This window comes from Mycteria americana, chromosome 26 (genome assembly GCF_035582795.1).
Source record: "Mycteria americana isolate JAX WOST 10 ecotype Jacksonville Zoo and Gardens chromosome 26, USCA_MyAme_1.0, whole genome shotgun sequence".
In the NCBI taxonomy this organism is placed as follows: Eukaryota; Metazoa; Chordata; class Aves; order Ciconiiformes; family Ciconiidae; genus Mycteria; species Mycteria americana.
This window is the reverse complement of record NC_134390.1, coordinates 2,077,914-2,094,331: the sequence shown is the minus strand read 5'-3', so window position 1 is coordinate 2,094,331 and position 16,418 is coordinate 2,077,914. Positions and strand designations below refer to the sequence as shown.

At 73.5% G+C, this 16,418-nt stretch overlaps 3 protein-coding genes across 6 annotated transcripts; 2 read left to right on the top strand and 1 right to left on the bottom strand.

Moving 5' to 3' along the window:
• Nucleotides 1–1,145: 1,145 nt before the first annotated feature.
• Nucleotides 1,146–5,253, top strand: PRKAG1 (protein kinase AMP-activated non-catalytic subunit gamma 1). 4 transcript variants are annotated; one of them, XM_075525606.1, is made up of 12 exons: nucleotides 1,148–1,230; nucleotides 1,399–1,471; nucleotides 2,248–2,351; nucleotides 2,594–2,675; nucleotides 2,763–2,821; nucleotides 2,933–2,978; nucleotides 3,099–3,153; nucleotides 3,263–3,389; nucleotides 3,770–3,935; nucleotides 4,081–4,118; nucleotides 4,245–4,391; nucleotides 4,484–4,712. In XM_075525606.1, exons 1-12 carry the CDS (start codon nucleotides 1,225–1,227, stop codon nucleotides 4,580–4,582), a joined length of 1,002 nt encoding a protein of 333 aa, XP_075381721.1. In that variant the 5' UTR covers nucleotides 1,148–1,224; the 3' UTR covers nucleotides 4,583–4,712. The 4 variants fall into 4 exon arrangements, with proteins under 4 accessions (XP_075381718.1, XP_075381719.1, XP_075381720.1 ...); XM_075525604.1 differs by lacking the exon at nucleotides 4,081–4,118 and having other exon boundaries at nucleotides 1,147–1,230; nucleotides 4,484–5,253; XM_075525605.1 differs by having other exon boundaries at nucleotides 1,147–1,230; nucleotides 2,594–2,821.
• Nucleotides 5,254–6,072: 819 nt separating this feature from the next.
• Nucleotides 6,073–7,401, top strand: DDN (dendrin). The gene is made up of 2 exons (XM_075525309.1): nucleotides 6,073–6,242; nucleotides 6,351–7,401. Exons 1-2 carry the CDS (start codon nucleotides 6,073–6,075, stop codon nucleotides 7,399–7,401), a joined length of 1,221 nt encoding a protein of 406 aa, XP_075381424.1.
• Nucleotides 7,402–12,586: 5,185 nt separating this feature from the next.
• WNT1 (Wnt family member 1) lies at nucleotides 12,587–14,835 on the bottom strand. Its single transcript, XM_075525607.1, has 4 exons — nucleotides 14,723–14,835; nucleotides 14,165–14,418; nucleotides 13,684–13,949; nucleotides 12,587–13,452 (listed from the first exon to the last, which is right to left on the bottom strand). The coding sequence occupies exons 1-4, from the start codon at nucleotides 14,821–14,823 to the stop codon at nucleotides 12,964–12,966; spliced, it is 1,110 nt and encodes a 369-aa protein (XP_075381722.1). The 5' UTR covers nucleotides 14,824–14,835; the 3' UTR covers nucleotides 12,587–12,963.
• Between the last annotated feature and the right edge of the window lie 1,583 nt (nucleotides 14,836–16,418).

The following is a 16,418-nucleotide window of genomic DNA, read 5'->3' as shown; positions in this document are numbered from 1 at the left end:
CGGGTGGGGGCCCCCCCCCCCCCGCCTGCAGCACCCAGGGCTGGGGCTGCGCGGGGCAGGGGACGGTTATTTATCTATTTATACCTTATATTGTATATACTAGCCGGGGGGGGGGGGGGGGGCTCTTTGTGCTCTGCTGGGCTGAGATTTGGGGTGCAGGGGCACGGGGGGGCCGCGGCATTTTTAAACTCAATCTCCGAGGCGATGGAAGGGGAGGGGGGGGCTGGAGCCTCCTGCCAGGCGGGGGGGGGTCTCGGAGAGCGAAGCAGCGAGTGGGCATTACAGGCCGGGCCCCCCCACACCCCCCCCCCCCCAGCCCTGGCCCCCCACACCCCCCCCCCAGCCCCCCCAGGGCCACCCCACCCCGGGGGGGGACCCCACGGGGATGCTCGGGGGGGGGAGCCGGGATCTCTTAACGCACAAACGCACGGCGTGGGGGGGCCCCTCCTGCCCCCGGGGGGGGGTCTGGCCCCCTCAGGGCTGGGGGGGGGGGGGGGGCTGAAGGGGGTCGGTGTCCCCCGTGTCCCATCCCCCCCCCCCCCCCCCCCCCCCCGGTGTGGCGAGGACGGTGCAGGGGGGACCGGACAGGGCCGGGGCGATCTTTAAAGCTGCTTCCGCAACTCGTCAAAAGCTGCAAAAAGGTTTAAGGTTAAAAATGTTTAAAAAAAAAAAAAAAAAAAAAAAAAAAAGATGAGGAGGAAAAAAAAAAAAAACAAACGAAAGACAAAAAAAAACGAGAGTGGGGGCGGGGAATGAGAAAGTTTTAACAGAAAATATACGAGAAATTTAACTTTCAGAGCTGTACATAGCCGGGGCGTGTAGAAATCCCGTTTTTACCAATACCGGAACCACTGGATGTTATTTTAAAATAAAGCGCGTGAGAAGCCGGGCGGCTCTGCCTCCCTGCCTGGGGCGGCGGCGGGGGGGGGGGGGGGCCCGTGTCCCCCCCATCTCTCCTGGGTGCCCCTCAGGGTTGGGGCCCCCCCCCCTCCATGTCGTCCCCCCCCCCCCCCCCGGGTTGTGGCCCTCCCCCAGGGGACCCCGAGGCGTCCCGTGTGTCCCCTCCCGGCCACCGTGACCCGGCGGGAGGGGAAAGGTCGCCCCGCGGTTATGAGTCACGTGGGCCGAGCGCTTCCGGTCACGTGGGAGGTGCTGGCGGAAGTGGGTGCCAGGAGCCGGGCGGAAGTGGGGTGGCGGCGGCAGCGGCGGGACGGACCGGGGGCCATGGAGGTGGGGGGGGGAGGGGGGGTGACAGCGGGGCCGGGGGCCGGGAGGGTGGACGTGGGGGTGCCGGGGCTGGGGGGGGGGACCAGGGCCGGGAGGGAACGGGGCTGGGGGGTACACGGGAGCGGGGGCTGCGGCCCGGCCTGGCCCGGCCCGACCCGTGTGTGTCCGCAGGATCCCGGCCCCGGCCCCGGCCCCGGCCCGGCCGCAGAGAGCCCGGCGGAGCTGAGCCCCCCGGGGCTGGAAGGTGATACCGGGAGTGTCTAGGGGGGGGTCCCGGGTGCGGGGTGTCCCGGACCCGGGAGGTGCCACGTAGGTTCGGGTGTCCCGGTGTCTGTAACGGCCTTGGGAGTCCCTGTCCTGGGGTTTGGGGTGTCCCGGGGCGAGTGGTCCCGGGGCTTGGGGTGTCCCGGGGTTTGGGGTGTCCCGGGGCCCCGGGATAGGGTGTCCTGGGGCGGGGGGTCCCGGGGTCCGGGGTGTCCCGGGGTTTGGGGTGTTCTGAGGCCCCGGGGGGGGCTGGGGTTCGGGGGGTCTCGGAGCCCTGAGGTGGGTGTCTCTGTTTCTGGGGTGTCCCGGGGTATAGGGTGTCCCTGTGTCCCGGGGTTTGGGGTGTCCTGGGGTTTGGGGTGTTCTGAGGCCGGGGGGGGGGGCGGGGTTTGGGGGGTCTCGGAGCCCTGAGGTGGGTGTCTCTGGTTCTGGGGTGTCCCGGGGTATAGGGTGTCCCTGTGTCCCGGGGTTTGGGGTGTCCCGGGGTTTGGGGTGTTCTGAGGCCCCGGGAGGGGGGGGGGGCCGGGGTTTGGGGGGTCTTGGAGCCCTGAGGTGGGTGTCTCTGGTTCTGGGGTGTCCCAGGATTTGGGGTGTCCTGGTGTCCCAGTGTTTGGGGTGTCCTGGGGTTTGGGGTGTTCTGAAGCCCCAGGGTGGGGGGGCCCAGAGCCCTGAGGTGGGTGTCCCAGGTTCTGGGGTGTCCCGGGCTTTGGGGCGTCTTCTCGCTGCCGGCAGGCGCCTCACGCTGCCCGTCCCCAGGGGAGCCCCACCGCGGCGCCTACACCACCTTCATGAAGTCCCACCGCTGCTACGACCTCATCCCCACCAGCTCCAAACTGGTCGTCTTCGACACGTCCCTGCAGGTGGGCCGGGGCCGGGGGGGCCGGCTGGGGGCTGGGGCCGCAGGACGGGGGCCAGGCTGGAGCCTGGGGGCTTAACTGGGACCAGGAGGCAGGTTGGGGGCTGGGGGACGGTCTCAGGGCTGTTCGCCCACCGTATAAAGGTCTTGCAAAGCGAGGTGGCGAGGCGTGGGCTGCCGGGGGGTCCCTGCTCCCCCGTGGGGCCCCCCGTCCCTCCCGTGACGTCCCCCCTGTCCCCGCCGCAGGTGAAGAAGGCTTTCTTCGCGCTGGTCACCAACGGCGTGCGGGCCGCCCCGCTGTGGGACAGCAAGAAGCAAAGCTTCGTGGGTGAGCGAGCGGGATGGGGGGCGGGGGGGGGTCCGGTGGGCGGCGGGGGGGCTGGCGGGACCCCGCTCACCCTGCCCGTCCCCTCAGGCATGCTGACCATCACCGACTTCATCAACATCCTGCACCGCTACTACAAGTCGCCCATGGTAAGGACGGGGGCATCTGCGCAGAGCTCGTCCCCGCGGGGACCCGGGGCTTGGCCTCCGCCCGCCCCCCGCGCGGCCGTGGCTGATCCTGGGTTCTCTCCGTGCGCCCAGGTGCAGATCTACGAGCTGGAGGAGCACAAAATAGAGACGTGGAGAGGTGAGAGGGATCGCCGCCGGCTGCCTCCCGCCCTCCCCAGGCCTGCCTGGGGCGCCCGCGGCCCCCCGGCTCCGCACCCCGCGGCGCTGCCGGTCCCCTCAGCCTGTTCTCTCCCCGCAGAGCTCTACCTGCAAGACTCGTTCAAGCCGCTGGTCTGCATCTCCCCCAACGCCAGGTACGCCCGTGCTGCGGGGAGGGGGGCACGGCCGGCGGCGGCGGCGCCCGTGGGTGCGAGGCCGGGGTCCGGGCGAGCCCCAATTCCCCCTCTCCCTTCTGCCCTGCAGCCTCTTCGACGCCGTCTCCTCCCTGATCCAGAACAAGATCCACCGCTTGCCCGTCATCGACCCCGACTCGGGCAACACGCTCTACATCCTCACCCACAAACGCATCCTCAAGTTCCTCAAACTCTTCGTAAGTCCCGTCCCTGCCCCGCGGCGGCGGCGGCGGGGGCCGCCCTGAGACGAGCTCGGCCCGGGCTGTGCCAGGTACCGCCGGCTCCGGGGTGCTGCGGTGGGTGCAGCTTTGGTGCCTCGCGGTGTTTTGCGGTTGCGGGGGTCCCCCGGGACGCTGCACGGACCCCTCGGCCCGTCTCCGCCGCCCCTGCCCGCGCCGCCTCTGCCCCGGGGGTCCCCCAGACCCCGCACCGCACCCAGCGCTCTCTGCTTTCACTCCTAGGACCGCGGCCCAGGCCCCCCACGAGCCAGGGGCGGCCGGAGCCGGCAGCGCCGCGGGGCCTGGGGCGCAGCAGGCCGAGCCAGCGTCAGCGCTGTCCCCCTCCCCGTCCCCTGCAGATAGCAGAGGTCCCAAAGCCCGAGTTCATGTCCAAGACGCTGGAGGAGCTGCAGATCGGCACCTACAGCAACATCGCCGTGGTGCGGACCAGCACCCCCATCTACGTGGCGCTGGGCATCTTCGTGCAGCACCGCGTGTCCGCTCTGCCGGTCGTCGATGATTCGGGTAAGGACGGGGCCCGGCGCGGGGCACGGCGTGTGCTGGCTGTCCCCAAACCCGCCGGCTCGGGGTCCGCGGCCGCTCCGGTGTGCGGCCGTACGGAAACCCGGCACCCCGGGCGCCTCTCAGAGCCGTTTCCTTCCCTCCCCAGGGCGGGTGGTGGATATCTACTCCAAATTTGACGTTATCGTAAGTACTGGGGGGGGCTGCGGAGGTGGGGAGGGGGCAGAGCCTGAGCTGGGGGGGGACCGTGGGGGGGGGGGGGGTTCCCGTGGGGCCCAGCTGCGTCCCCAATGCCTCCTCTCCGTGCCCCAGAACCTGGCGGCCGAGAAGACCTACAACAACCTGGACGTGACGGTGACGCGGGCGCTGCAGCACCGCTCCCACTACTTCGAGGGCGTCCTCAAGTGTTACAAGCACGAGACGCTGGAAACCATCATCAACCGCCTGGTAGAGGCCGAGGTAACCCGGCCCCCGGGGCGCCGGTGACGGGCAGGGGGGGATTTGGGGTCCCCGCGCCGCCCTCAGCCCCTCCCTGTCCCCCCCCTCCCCAGGTTCACCGGCTGGTGGTGGTGGACGAGAGCGACGTGGTCAAGGGCATCGTCTCCCTCTCGGACATCCTGCAAGCCCTGGTCCTCCCGCAGGGCCCGTGAGGTGCTGGGGGGGGGGGATTCAGCCCCCACCCTCCCTCTCCTGCCACGCCGTGCCCCCCCCCCGGGCCGACGGGGACGCCCAGGGCGGGGCCCCCACTCACCAGCAGCGTCCAGCAATAACCTCCAGCCGTGGGGCGGCCCCCCGCCGCCCCAGCCCTTCCCAAGGCGGGGAGAGCCCGCGGCTCCCCCGACGCCGCACCCTGCGCCCCGAGGCCGTGCGGGCCGGGCGGTGGGGTGCTGGGGGCCGCCCCCGACCCCCCCGGGGTGCAGGGCCGGGTTCAGCCGCCTCCAGGCCGGGGCCGTTCCCCGTGCGGACCCTCGTCCCCCTCACCCCGCGCCCCCCACGCGGGGTTTCACCGAGTTCGGTTTTAATCGCCGTTATTCGGCTCCGTCTGGCCCGGGGTTGCCACCCTGCGCCCCCCCCCCGGGGCCCCCCCCCCGCCCGGCCGCGCTCCCCGCCGGGCCCCGTCTGCACCCGCCACCGCTTCGTGTGTGGAGAGAAACCGCGAATAAACACGGACCTGGCACGAGCCCGGCCTCGCCGCGAGGTGCGCGGGGGGCACCGGCCGCCGGTGCTGAGGGAGGGGGTGCCCGGAGAGGGGGTTCGGCCCCCCCCGCGGCACAGGGGGAATCTGCTGAGCTCGCCCAGACCCTAAATCCCTGTTTGTTCCGCCTGTGGCTTTTCTAAAAGGCCGGGATTGGGGATGGGACAGGGACGGGGACCCGGTGGGACGCGGGGACCCTCCCGGTGGCGACCGCGGTGAGCGGGGGGTGTCGGGGCAGGGGCTGGGGGAGGCCGGGGGGCAGCACCGGGATGCTGGGGTCCCCGTGGGGTGCTGGCGGGGGTTGCCGGCAGCCCGGACGCCTGGGTTCGCTGCCGGTGCCGCTCGGGGGAGGCGCGAGGCCCAGCCGTGCTGAGCGTGGCACATTCCCGGCCGGGGGGGAGGCCGAGACGTGGCCCCCGCCACCACCGGCTCCCGCCAGCGCCGGAGTCCGGCACAGGCTCCGGTGCAGCGGTGCGAGGTGAGAGCCGGGACGGGTGCCCGTGGGGCTGGGGGGGTCCGGGGGGGGGGGGGGGGGCCCGGTGCCGTACCGGGGGCTGGTGCCGGTGCCGTTGCCATGCCGCCGCCGGAGGGTTGCTAAGCTCCGCTCGGAGCCCGCGTGGGCTGCAGCGCTCGGTGCCAAACCCGGCATCGCCTCGCTTTGTCGCAGGGGGGGGAAGGGATCCCGGGGGGGGGGGGGCACCCCCGGGACGGCCGGCGGGGTCCCCACGGTGTGCCGGGCTCCCGGCCGCCGGGGCTGCCCTGGGGGGGGCACCGCGCCCCACGGCCACCGGCCTGGCCGTGGCACCGGGCAGGGCGCGGGGGTCCCCGGGGGCGCACGTGCGGCGGTGGCCGCGGGCGGGCGGGCGCGTGGCTCTGCCGAGGCTCCGGCAAGCGCGCGGCTGCGGGGCCCCCCCGGCCCCCCGCGGCGGGACCCCCCCCGGGGCCATGCTGGGTGGTGCGGAGCGGGGCGCGGGGCGCCTGCGGATCTGCGAGCGGACCAAGCTGCTGCTGGTGGAGATCGACACGGTGACGTGTTGCAGCCCGGCTGCGGGCATGGCCGCGGGGTGCCGGCCCGCGCCCCCCTGGACCTACCGCCGCGTCGCCGGGGAGTACGCGTGAGTGGGGACGGGCAGGGCGGGGGGGGTCCGTCCCGCACCCCGGCCCCCGCCCGGGCGGCCCCTCGCGCCCCTCGCGCCCCTCACGCCCCCGTCTCTGTCTTGCAGGTACCTGGAGAAGCGCTTCGTGGCAGAGCTGGCCCCCCCTTGGCCCCCGGCGCCCCCCGCTCCCCCCTGCCGCCTGCAGGACTTCGCCACCCCGACCCCCCCGGGGTGCGAGACCCGGCCCCGGGCGCCCCCCACCCCCTGCCCCCCGGGACAGCCCGAGGGGACGGGGCGCAGCGGACCCCGGGGCCGGCACCCGCCCTGCGCGCCCCGTCCCCCGCTGCCGGGGGGCGAGTCGGGGCCCCCCAGCTACGAGGCCCACATGCAGCGGGTGCAGGCGGCCCACGCTCGCCGTGGGGGGCCACCCCCCTACATCTCGCCCCCCGCCTACGACGCTCCCCACCGCACCCTGCAGCTCCGGCCCCCCCGGGGACCCCGTAGTCCCCCGCCGGCACCCTGGGGCCGCAGGGCTGTACCGGGGGGCTGGAGCCACACGCTGCCCCGGGCGGCCACCGAGGCCGGGCACCGGCGGCCCTGCGGGCCGCAGCCGTCCCCGGGGGGGCCCGGCACCCCCCGGCACAGCCAGACGCTGCCCCGGGCGGTGGCCGGCCGGGAGCGGGTCCTGGGGCGCAGCAGGGGGCGGCGGGGGACGGGGGGGCACGTCCTCATCGACGCCACCCGCGTGGTGGTCCGGGCCCAGTACGTCCCCCCCCCTCAGCGGCAGCAGGTCCGCTACGCCGGGGGGTCCCCGGTGCCCACCGCCCCCCCGGGCAGCCCCCCTGCGGCCCCTGGGGCTGCCACCCCTCCGGCGGCACCCTCGCCCCCCCGGGACCCCCCCGGCAGCCCCCGCAGTCCCTGGCGGAGCCCGGGTGGCTGCGGGGGTCCCCGGGGCCGGCCTCCCCCGCGGCGGCCGGTGCTGTACGCCCAGGCGCTGCGCGAGGCCGTGTCCCGCATCCGGCGGCACACGGCGCCCGACTCCGACTCGGAGGCGGAGGGGGGCGCGGGGGGGGCCCGGTGGCGGCACTGCCACGACGCCCGCGCCTACAGCAGCAGCAGCAGCAGCCTGGAGAGCGCCGGGGCCCCCCCGGGGGCTGCCAGCCCCCCCCGAGCCTGAGGAGCGGGGCTTGGCGGGGTGTGGTGCCCTCGGGGCGGGGCTTGGTGGGGTGTGGTCCACGTGGGGTGGGGCTTGGCAGGGTGTGGCCCTCTCGGGGGCGGGGCTCGGGGCTGTGGTTCCCACGGGCTGACCCCAATAAAGGCTGCGGGATCCCGGTGCGCTGCCTCCGCCCCTTGTGCGTGCGTGGTGGGGGGGGTCCCGGCCCCCCCCGCACCCTGGCTCTGTCCCCCCACACCCCAGCGAGGACCCGGGCGTCCGGACACCCCCTGCCCCTGGGGTCAGTTGGAGGCTCCGGGCGTCCCGGCGGGCACCGCAGCGCGTCACGGCGTGGGCGGGACACGCCGGCCCCCCCCCCCCCCCCTCCACCGGGTCCCCCGTAATGAGTAGGTGACCGTAGCAGGGCTGGCCCGTGGCCACCGGCCCCACGTCACGGCCGGGGGGGGACCCCGGGTGAGTCACTTGGGGGGACCGTCCCCCCCGACGGCCGCCACCTCTTAGTCACGCTGCGGGGGGGGGGGAGGATCCCCGCGGCCAGAGGAAACCGCACAAATAACGTGTCCAATTTGCACGTTATTTAAAACCGGCTCCTCCCCCACCCCCCTGCGCGACCCTGTCATTATCCCGGTGACACCGGCCGGGAGGTCACGGCGCGGGGCAGCCGGCGCAGCGGGGGACCCGGGCGTCCAGGTCCTCCCGCGCCCCGGGGGGTGCCGCTCGCGGGGCAGCCCCGGGGCCACGTCACCCCACGCGTCCCCCGTCCTGACATGTCGCCTCGAGCGCCCGGCGCGGCACCGGGGTCCTGGGCCTGGCCCGAGCCGCGTCGGCGACCTCAGCCTACAGCGGCGTGGCTGCGGCCCTGCCCTGGCCGCCCCGGGGCCTGGCTCGGCTCGGCGTCGCCCGGCACGGCAACGCCACGGCAGGACCGCGTTGCCTGGCGTGGCACAGCGCGGTCTGGCGCGGCCTGGCACGGCACAGCACAGCTCAGTGCGGTTTGGCACAGCGCGGCGCAGCCTGGCACTGCTTGGCACAGCTCGGTGCTGCCTGGTGCGTCTTGGCGCGACCCGGCGCGGCTCGGCACGGCTCGACGCGCCTCGGCGCGACCAGGCGCGGCTCGGCACGGCTTGGCACGGCCCGGTGCGGTTCGGCACGGCCAGGCACGGTTCGGCGCGGCGTGACGCGGCCTGGCGCGGCTCGGCACAGCCCGGCGAAGCCTGGAATAGCCCGGAACGGCTCGGCACGGCTCGGCACAGCCTGTATCGGCTCGGCGTAGCTCGGCGCGGCCTGGCACGGCTCGGCACGGCCGGGCACGCTGCCCGGCGTGGCCCGGGGTGTCCCAGACGCGGGGGAAGGCGGCGCGGCCCTTTCCGTGGGCTCAGCTCCTGCCCAAACCCCTCCCGCTCCCCGCCGAGAAAATCACCTTCTAATTCGGGCCGCGCTGGCGCCAGCGCCGCCCCCCCGGCCCCCCCCCCGCCTCCCGCCGCCCCCCAAAACCCGCCGCGGCCCGGGGCCGGCCCGGGGTCCCCGCGGGGCGGGGGGGCACGGCGGCGGGGGTGCCCACGCGTGGGACCGGGGGGTCCCGTCCGGTACCGGTGCCCCCGGACCGGGGCGCGGTGCCGCCCGCGGCCGCCAGATGTCGCCGGGCAGCCGGTGACCGACCGGAGCGCGGGCACCGGGGGGCACCGGGGGGGGCACGGGGGGGTCCCGCCCCGGGCGCGGCGGGGACGCGGGGGGGACCTGCCCTGTGCATCGCGCTGCCCCCGCGGGTCCCAGCCAGGACCGGGGATGGACACGGCCACGCGGGTGCCGGTGTCCCCAGAGAGCCGTGACCCGCGCGTGTCACCGGCGCTGGCGGCGTCCCCGGCGAGCCGTGGTCGCGCGTGTGCCAGCGCCAGCCGTGTCCCCGGCGAGCCGTGGTCACGCGTGTGCCAGTCCCAGCGGTGTCCCCAGAGAGCCGTGACCCACGTGTGCAGCTGGCACCGGCTGTGCCACGACCCACGTGTGCCGGCAACGCTGGCCGCGTCCCCGTGGAGCGGTGGCTCTTGCACGCGTGCGGTGCTGGCCACACCACGGCCGCGCAGTGCCAGCCGTGCCACGTCCCTGGACAGCCGCGTCCCACCACCCATCGTGCCAACCGCGTCCCCGCAGCACAGCGGCCACCCGGTCCCGGCTGCGTCGCTGGGCACGGTGGCCACGCGGTGCCGGCCACGGTGCCGGTTCTCCCAGGCCGCACGGAGAAGCTGGCGGGAAGGGGGTGCGGTGAATGCGGCATTGTTGCGCGGGGTTGGAGTCACAGATAATTACCTCAATTAGTTACAATGGCAGAGTAATAAATACAGGCTTAGCGGCTCCTTCCCCACTGCGGCTTCTCAGATTAATCCAGCCCGGGCGAGCGGAGCTGAAAGGAGTGATGGACAATTCATTAAACTCGCCGAATGCCGCACAAGGCACCCGTGAAGGCCGGCGTTAGCCCCCGGCGGCTCCGGCTTTGTCCCTAATTGTTCGTCTCGGGCATTGGTCACCTATCGGGGAGTGGGTGACGGCGACGGTCCCCCCGGGGCTGGCATGCCCGGGGATTAGAGGCCAGCCCTGCCACGGTTGCCGGGCGCGCTGGCCCCGCGCCGGAGGAATGCGGCGGCTGGGGGGGGACAGCCGGACAAGCCGGGCACTGGTGGGACGTGGGCCCACGCCGAGCGGAGGCGAGGGGAGCCAGGACGGGGCTGCGCCGCTGCTGACGGCTGACGGGGCACGGGATGGGGACGGGATGGGGACGGTCCTGCAGGTGGGCTGGTGCCACCGGCCAGTCCGTGCGGCTGGGCATGGCTCTGTCCCTCTGTCCTGCGCCCCTGGGCACTGTCCCGTCCCTCTGTCCTGCACCTCTGGGGACGACACCGTCCCTCTGTCCTGCACTTCTGTGTGCCATCCTGTCCTTCTGTCCTGAAACTTTGGGCACTGTCCCGTCCCTCTGTCCTGCACCTCTGGGGATGACACCGTCCCTCTGTCCTGCACCTCTGCAAACAACCCTGTCCCTCTGTCCTGCACTTCTGTGTGCCATCCTGTCCTTCTGTCCTGAAACTTTGGGCACTGTCCCGTCCCTCTGTCCTGCGCCTCTGGGCATGGCTCTGTCCCTCTGTCCTGCGCCTCTGGGCACTGTCCCGTCCCTCTGTCCTGCACCTCTGGGAATGACACCGTCCCTCTGTCCTGCACTTCTGTGTGCCATCCTGTCCTTCTGTCCTGAAACTTTGGGCACTGTCCCGTCCCTCTGTCCTGCGCCTCTGGGAATGACACCGTCCCTCTGTCCTGCACTTCTGTGCGCTGTCCTGTCCCTCTGTCCCGCACCCCTGGGCAGAGCCCCCCTCCCACCCCGGCGCTGCCGGGGAGGCCCAGCCCGCAGCAGGCCTCGCTTGCGGCCGCCATCCAGCTGTTACCCGGCTTCCCAGATGTGACGGGCCGGCGCGGGGCGGGACCGCCCTGTCCCTGTCCCTACGCCGGCCCCGGCGCTGCGACAGCAGCTATTTCCAGCGCCCGGGCGTATTTGTACAAGCCGGGGAGGTCTGCACCCTGCAGCCGGGCGCCCGCCCCGCGCCCGGGGTGCCCCTGCCCGCCCGGGGGTCGCGGCTGCCCGAGGTGCCCGGCGGTCACCGGCACGCAGGAAAAGCTGAGTAACAGAGGTGACTTATAAGAATGTCATTATCTATATTCCTGACTCGCTACCGCAGGAAAACAGGCTATTTTCATGCCCTGTGCGTGTGCAGAATTTAGCAGGCAGATAACTCCCGGCAGGCGGGAGATGCTCGGAGGGTTATTTCGGGCTGTGTTCCTTTCCAGTCGTTTTTTCTCGCATTACTTTATTTTATTTTGCCACGCCAGGCTGTGTTTTTACCTTGGCACGGACAGCGGGGGCCCCCGGGGTTTTTTCCCCCCCCTCCTCTGGGTCTAAACATCAACTTTTCCACTATCGGCTCCGGGGGATATTTCGGGCGGCGGCAGCGTCATCCCGCAGCCTTTGATGCCGCGGATCCCCAGGGGCCCTGCGGGGTTCCCGGCTCCGGCCACGGGGCAGCCCAGGGTGTGGGGACCCCCACCGCAGGTGGGTGCTGGCGGGACCCGGGGTCCCCCGGCGGGGACGGCTCCCTGCCCGCTCCCCGTGGCTGGATGTCACCGTGGCACCGTGGTTCGCCCCACGCCGGACACGGGGACGGGGGTTGCAGCTCGTCACGTCGCCCTGCCCTGTCCCCGAGGCGTGGAGTTACGGTGCAGGGGGTGCGTGCGGGTCCCACGCCCACCCTGGGGGGTGCCCGTCCCGGGGGACACCCACCCTGATGGGTTACCCGTCCCAGCGGGTTACCTGTTCCAGAGGGATGCCGTCCCAGGGGTGCCCGTCCTGGGGCTATGCCCACCCCCGTGGGATGCTTATCCCGGGGGAAAACCCGTCCCAGGGGGATGCCCGTGCCAGCGGGGCACCTGCCGGCCGCGGAGCTGCACCCCACCTTTGCCGCGGCCTTTCTGCGGCTGCAGCCAGACCCCACGCACGGGTGCGGGGCCGTGTGTGGGGCCAGTGGCCGGTCCCGGCCCCCCTGGCCCTGGCCCCAGTAACCTCGGTGCCCTCCCCGGCCCCCCTCCTCCCCCGGAGCCGAGGGGAGCCGTCAGCCCCGGCCGGGAGCGGTGATGGACGATGCTCATTCCCTGTCTGCCGTCTTGTACCTCCCGTGGCCGCTCCCAACGCCCGGCCCCGGCGGCACCAGCCCCGCCGCCCCGGCAAATTCCAGTGCCGGGGATGCCGCGGCCCAGGTGCCATGGTGATGGGCGCCCCGGCCACGGGGATGGATGCCCCGGCCGGGAGCGGCGGCAGGGGCGGCTGGGCTGGAGACGGGCACGGCGGGGAGAAAGGTGGTGGTCTGCGGGAGGGGATGACAGAGGGGAGGGCAGAGGAAGGGAGTAGACGGACGGACAGACGGCCGGCCGGAGGGGCTGATGGAGACAGAATGGGGGAGAGGCGAGTGGATGGACAGACGGAAGGAGTGGATAGACGTGGGCAGCAGAGGGCAGCGAGGGCCGGCTGCCCAGCCCCACGGTTTGGGGGACACGGGTGTCCCCCCCGCAGCTCATCCCCTCCCTCCCCCAGCCCCCCAGAAACGAAATGGGACAGGCCTGATAAAAATATATCCTTTATTCCTCTCTAAAGGCTATCAGTGAAACCTGTAACAAAGCATTATTATTATTAATTATTATTAATTATTATTATCTTTAATTATAAAAAACAGGGCCTGGGGCCAGCGAAGCGCGGGGGGCGGCATCAAACCGTCCACAATAAATATTTTATTTACAGTGAGAAGGGGACCCCGCAGAGCCGGAGCGGCCGAGGGGCGGCCGGGAAGGTGCGTGGCACCGAGCACACCCAGGCCGGCCGCTGGCCTCGGGGCGGCTGCTTTGCCCGGGACGGGCCGGGGGGTCCCCGGGACGCAGCCACACGCCCACCCATGGGCGCCTTCAATCCAGCCGGGCACCCGTCATGGGGGGTGGCGCGGACCCCCTCCGGGGCTGGGCAGGGTGGTCCCCGGGGGCTCACAGGCACTCGTGCAGCACCTGCGTGTTGGTGCAGTTCAGGCAGCTGACGTGGCAGCACCAGTGGAAGGTGCAGTTGCAGCGCTCGGTGACGCGCTGGGTGCGCGTGCGGTACCCGCGCCCGCAGCACAGCAGCTCGCACCCGTCCAGCCCCGGCGAGGAGCTGTTGCAGAAGCGCCCGGCCGTGCCCGCCGTCCCCGTCTTCCCGCTGTAGGTGCAGAAATTGGGTGACTTCTCGAAGTAGACGAGGTCGTGGGGCGAGGGGGGTTTGTGGGCCGGGTTCTCGGGCTCCAGGTGATGCAGCTCCACCCGCGACGCCCGGTTGCTGCCCTTGTTGCCGTAGATGACGCGGGAGGCGCCGTCGAAGCGGTCCTTCAGGACGTCACCCACGGCACGGAAGGTGGGCAGCCGCATCCAGCACGTGCGGACGGTGCAGGAACCCGACATGCCGTGGCACTTGCACTCCTGGCGCATCTCCGAGAAGACCGTCTGCAAGCGGGGGGGGGGGGGGGGGGGGCGGAGGGTGCCATGAGCAGCCTGGGACCCCCCCCGGGGACCACCATACTCCCGCACCCCGCTTCCCCACGGCGTCGCGTCGTGCTCAGCCCACCCAAATGGATCCCAACCCATGCACGGGGACAGGCTGGGGGTCTCTGTGGCCGTGCCCATCCCTGTCACCCCCCCCACCCCGGCGCTGCCCGTGGCCCCCCGTGCCCTCACCATGCGCCCGGCCTCATTGTTGTGCAGGTTCATGAGGAAGCGCAGGTCGCGGCCCTTCTCGCTGGAGTCCACAAACTCCCTCCCGAAGAGGCGCCCGAAGTCAATGTTGTCGCTGCAGCCCCCCCAGTGCCAGTCGGGCCCCCCGGGGCCGCGGCGCCGGTAGTCGCAGGTGCAGGACTCGATGGAGCCCTCCGAGCAGGACCGCGCCACCGAGTGCGTCACACCGGCGCTGGTGATGGCGAAGATGAACGCCGTCTCCCGGCAGCCTGCGGAGGGGAGCGGGGCCTCAGGGTGCTGCTGGGATGGGGAGGGGGCGCCCGCCGGCACCCCCGACCCGTAGCCACGAGGGGCTGGTGACGGGCTGGGGGCTGGTGATGCCCCGCGGTGAACCAGGGGTGCTTCGCCCAGCGTCCCAGCTCGGGGGTGTCGCGGAGGGGGTCCGGGGAGCCCCGTGCTGCCTCCCGCCGCCCCGCGGCCTCACCCCGGTTGACGATTTTGCCGAAGATGTTGGGGCCCTGGGAAGTGGGGCAGTTCCAGCGGCGGTTGCGGAACTGCCACTTGCACTCCTTGATGGCGGTCTGGAGGCCGGAGCTGACGCTGTGCAGGATGCCGGGGTTCTGCCGGATCAGCTTGCGCTGCTTGCGGCTCAGCAGCTGCAGGCTGGGGTCCAGCACCAGCTGCACGTTCTTGGAGTCGGTCAGCAGGTTGGTGGACGAGGCCACGTTGATGATGCCCCTGCAGCACAGGCGGGGACGGCGATCACCGGGGAGGGGTCCCCGGTACCCCGCTCCCCACCTCAACCCCCCCGGGGCGGGGGGGGGGGGGGGGGGGGTGTCCTGACCCGGCTCCTCTCCGCTACCGCAGCATCCTCCTCCCCACGCTCCCACGCCGGGGGTCGCAGCCCCGTCTCCCCCCCCCCCTCCCCGGTCGCACCTGCGTGCCCCGTCCCCGGGTACGGGGCAGCCGCTGCCGGTGCCAGCCCCGCTGCTCCCCCCCCGCCCCCCGGTGCCGGTGCCGGTGCCGGTGCCGGCGGACTCACCACCACCGCCCGCTGTTGTTCACCGCCAGCGTGTTGGAGAGGGAGGAGAGGGCCAGAGCCCAGAGCGCCCGGAGCGCCAGCCCCAGCGCGGCGGCTCGCATGGCTCCGGCACCGGGAGGCCCCGGCAGAGTGCGCGGGCGAGCGGCCGCCGGGGTATTTATGGTGCCGCGGAGCCCCCGGCCCGGCCGCTACATCCACGCGTGTTTCCGGACGCGCGGGGCGCGGGCAGGGCGGGCGGCTCCGATGAGGGCGGCCGCGGGGGGACGCGGGGAGCGCCGGGCGGGGGGGCCGGCACCGACACCGGCACCGGCACCGGGCTGCGGCCGGTGCCCTGGTGCCCGGGGCGCGGCGTCGGGAGCGCGGTGCCCGGCGCTCCCTGCCCGCTCCCGGGAGCGCGGCGTCGGGCGATCCGTGCGCGGCGCCCGGTGCCGGTGCTCGGCGGTCCGTGCGCGGTACCCGGTGCCGGTGCTCGGTGCCCGGTACCCGGTGCCGGTGCTCGGCGGTCCGTGCGCGGTACCCGGCGGCTCCCCGGGGAGGCGGCGCGGCTGGACTCGGCTCGGCGCGGCGGGTGCGCAGCGCTCAGCACCCGGGAGCATCTTCCAGCCCCTTCCCTCTTATAGGGGCGGCGCGGAGGGTCCCCATGGGCCGGTCCCGCCGAGCGGGGCCTCCCCGCGTCCTCGCCCTAACAATGGGGAGCGGCGGAGCCGCGGCACCTCTTATGGGGCGGCCGGAGCGGCGGCGCCGGGCCTGTCCGTCACGGCCCGGATTAGCCCGGCGGGTGGCTGCGCCCCGGCCCCGTGCCCAGAGCACGGCCGGGGGGGGGGGGGGGGAACGACCCGGCTGCCGCCCCCCGCCCGGCCCCGCCGCCCCGCGCACACGCTCTGCCGGCAGCAGCACCGGAGGAGGGGGAGCCCGGAACGGCCCGGGACAGCTCCCGGCGCAAGGAGGAGCAGGTCCCGGAATAGCCCGGGACAGCTCCGGGAGCACGGAGGGAGCGGGGGCCGGGGATAGCCCGGGATCTCCCGGGACAGCCCGGGGCGCACGGGGGAGTGGAGTGACGGGATCTCCCGGGACAGCCCCGGGCGCACGGCGGGGGCAGAGTCCCGGGACAGCCCGGGGCGCACAGGGGACCACAGACCCGGGACAGCCCGGGGACGCCGTCCCGGGACCCCCCCGGGTTTGGGGCGGGGGAAGACGTGCAGCCCCCCGGGGCGCGGGACCGTCGGGGCTTGCGCCGGTCGCCGGTGCCGGTCCGGAGGCCCCGGACTCCTCTCCCGTCCCGGCTGCCGCCCGTACCGGTCCGTGCCCGGCGCGACGGGGCGGCCGCGTCCCCTCGCCGCTCGGGGCCGGGTCGGGCTGGCTGAGGACGGGGACCGACCACCGGCCCTGTACCCCGGGCCCCGCGCGAACGTGCCCGTGGGCGCCCACGGCGTGTGTAACCCCCGTGGGTGCGACACGACCCGGCACGGCTCCCCCTGCCCCGGGGCTGCACGGAGGGTCGGAGGGATGGAGCGGGGGGAGAGGGATGGAGGGACGGGGGGGACGGAGGGAACGGCGCGGGGGGGGGGCCGGACGGGGGGGGACGACCCGTGGACAGGGCACGGTGACGCAGGGCCGGTGCTGGCACGTGCCTCGGTGGGGACGAGGGTCTGTCCCTGCTGTCCCCCGCCCGGGGGGTGGGTGTGAACCCCCCGGG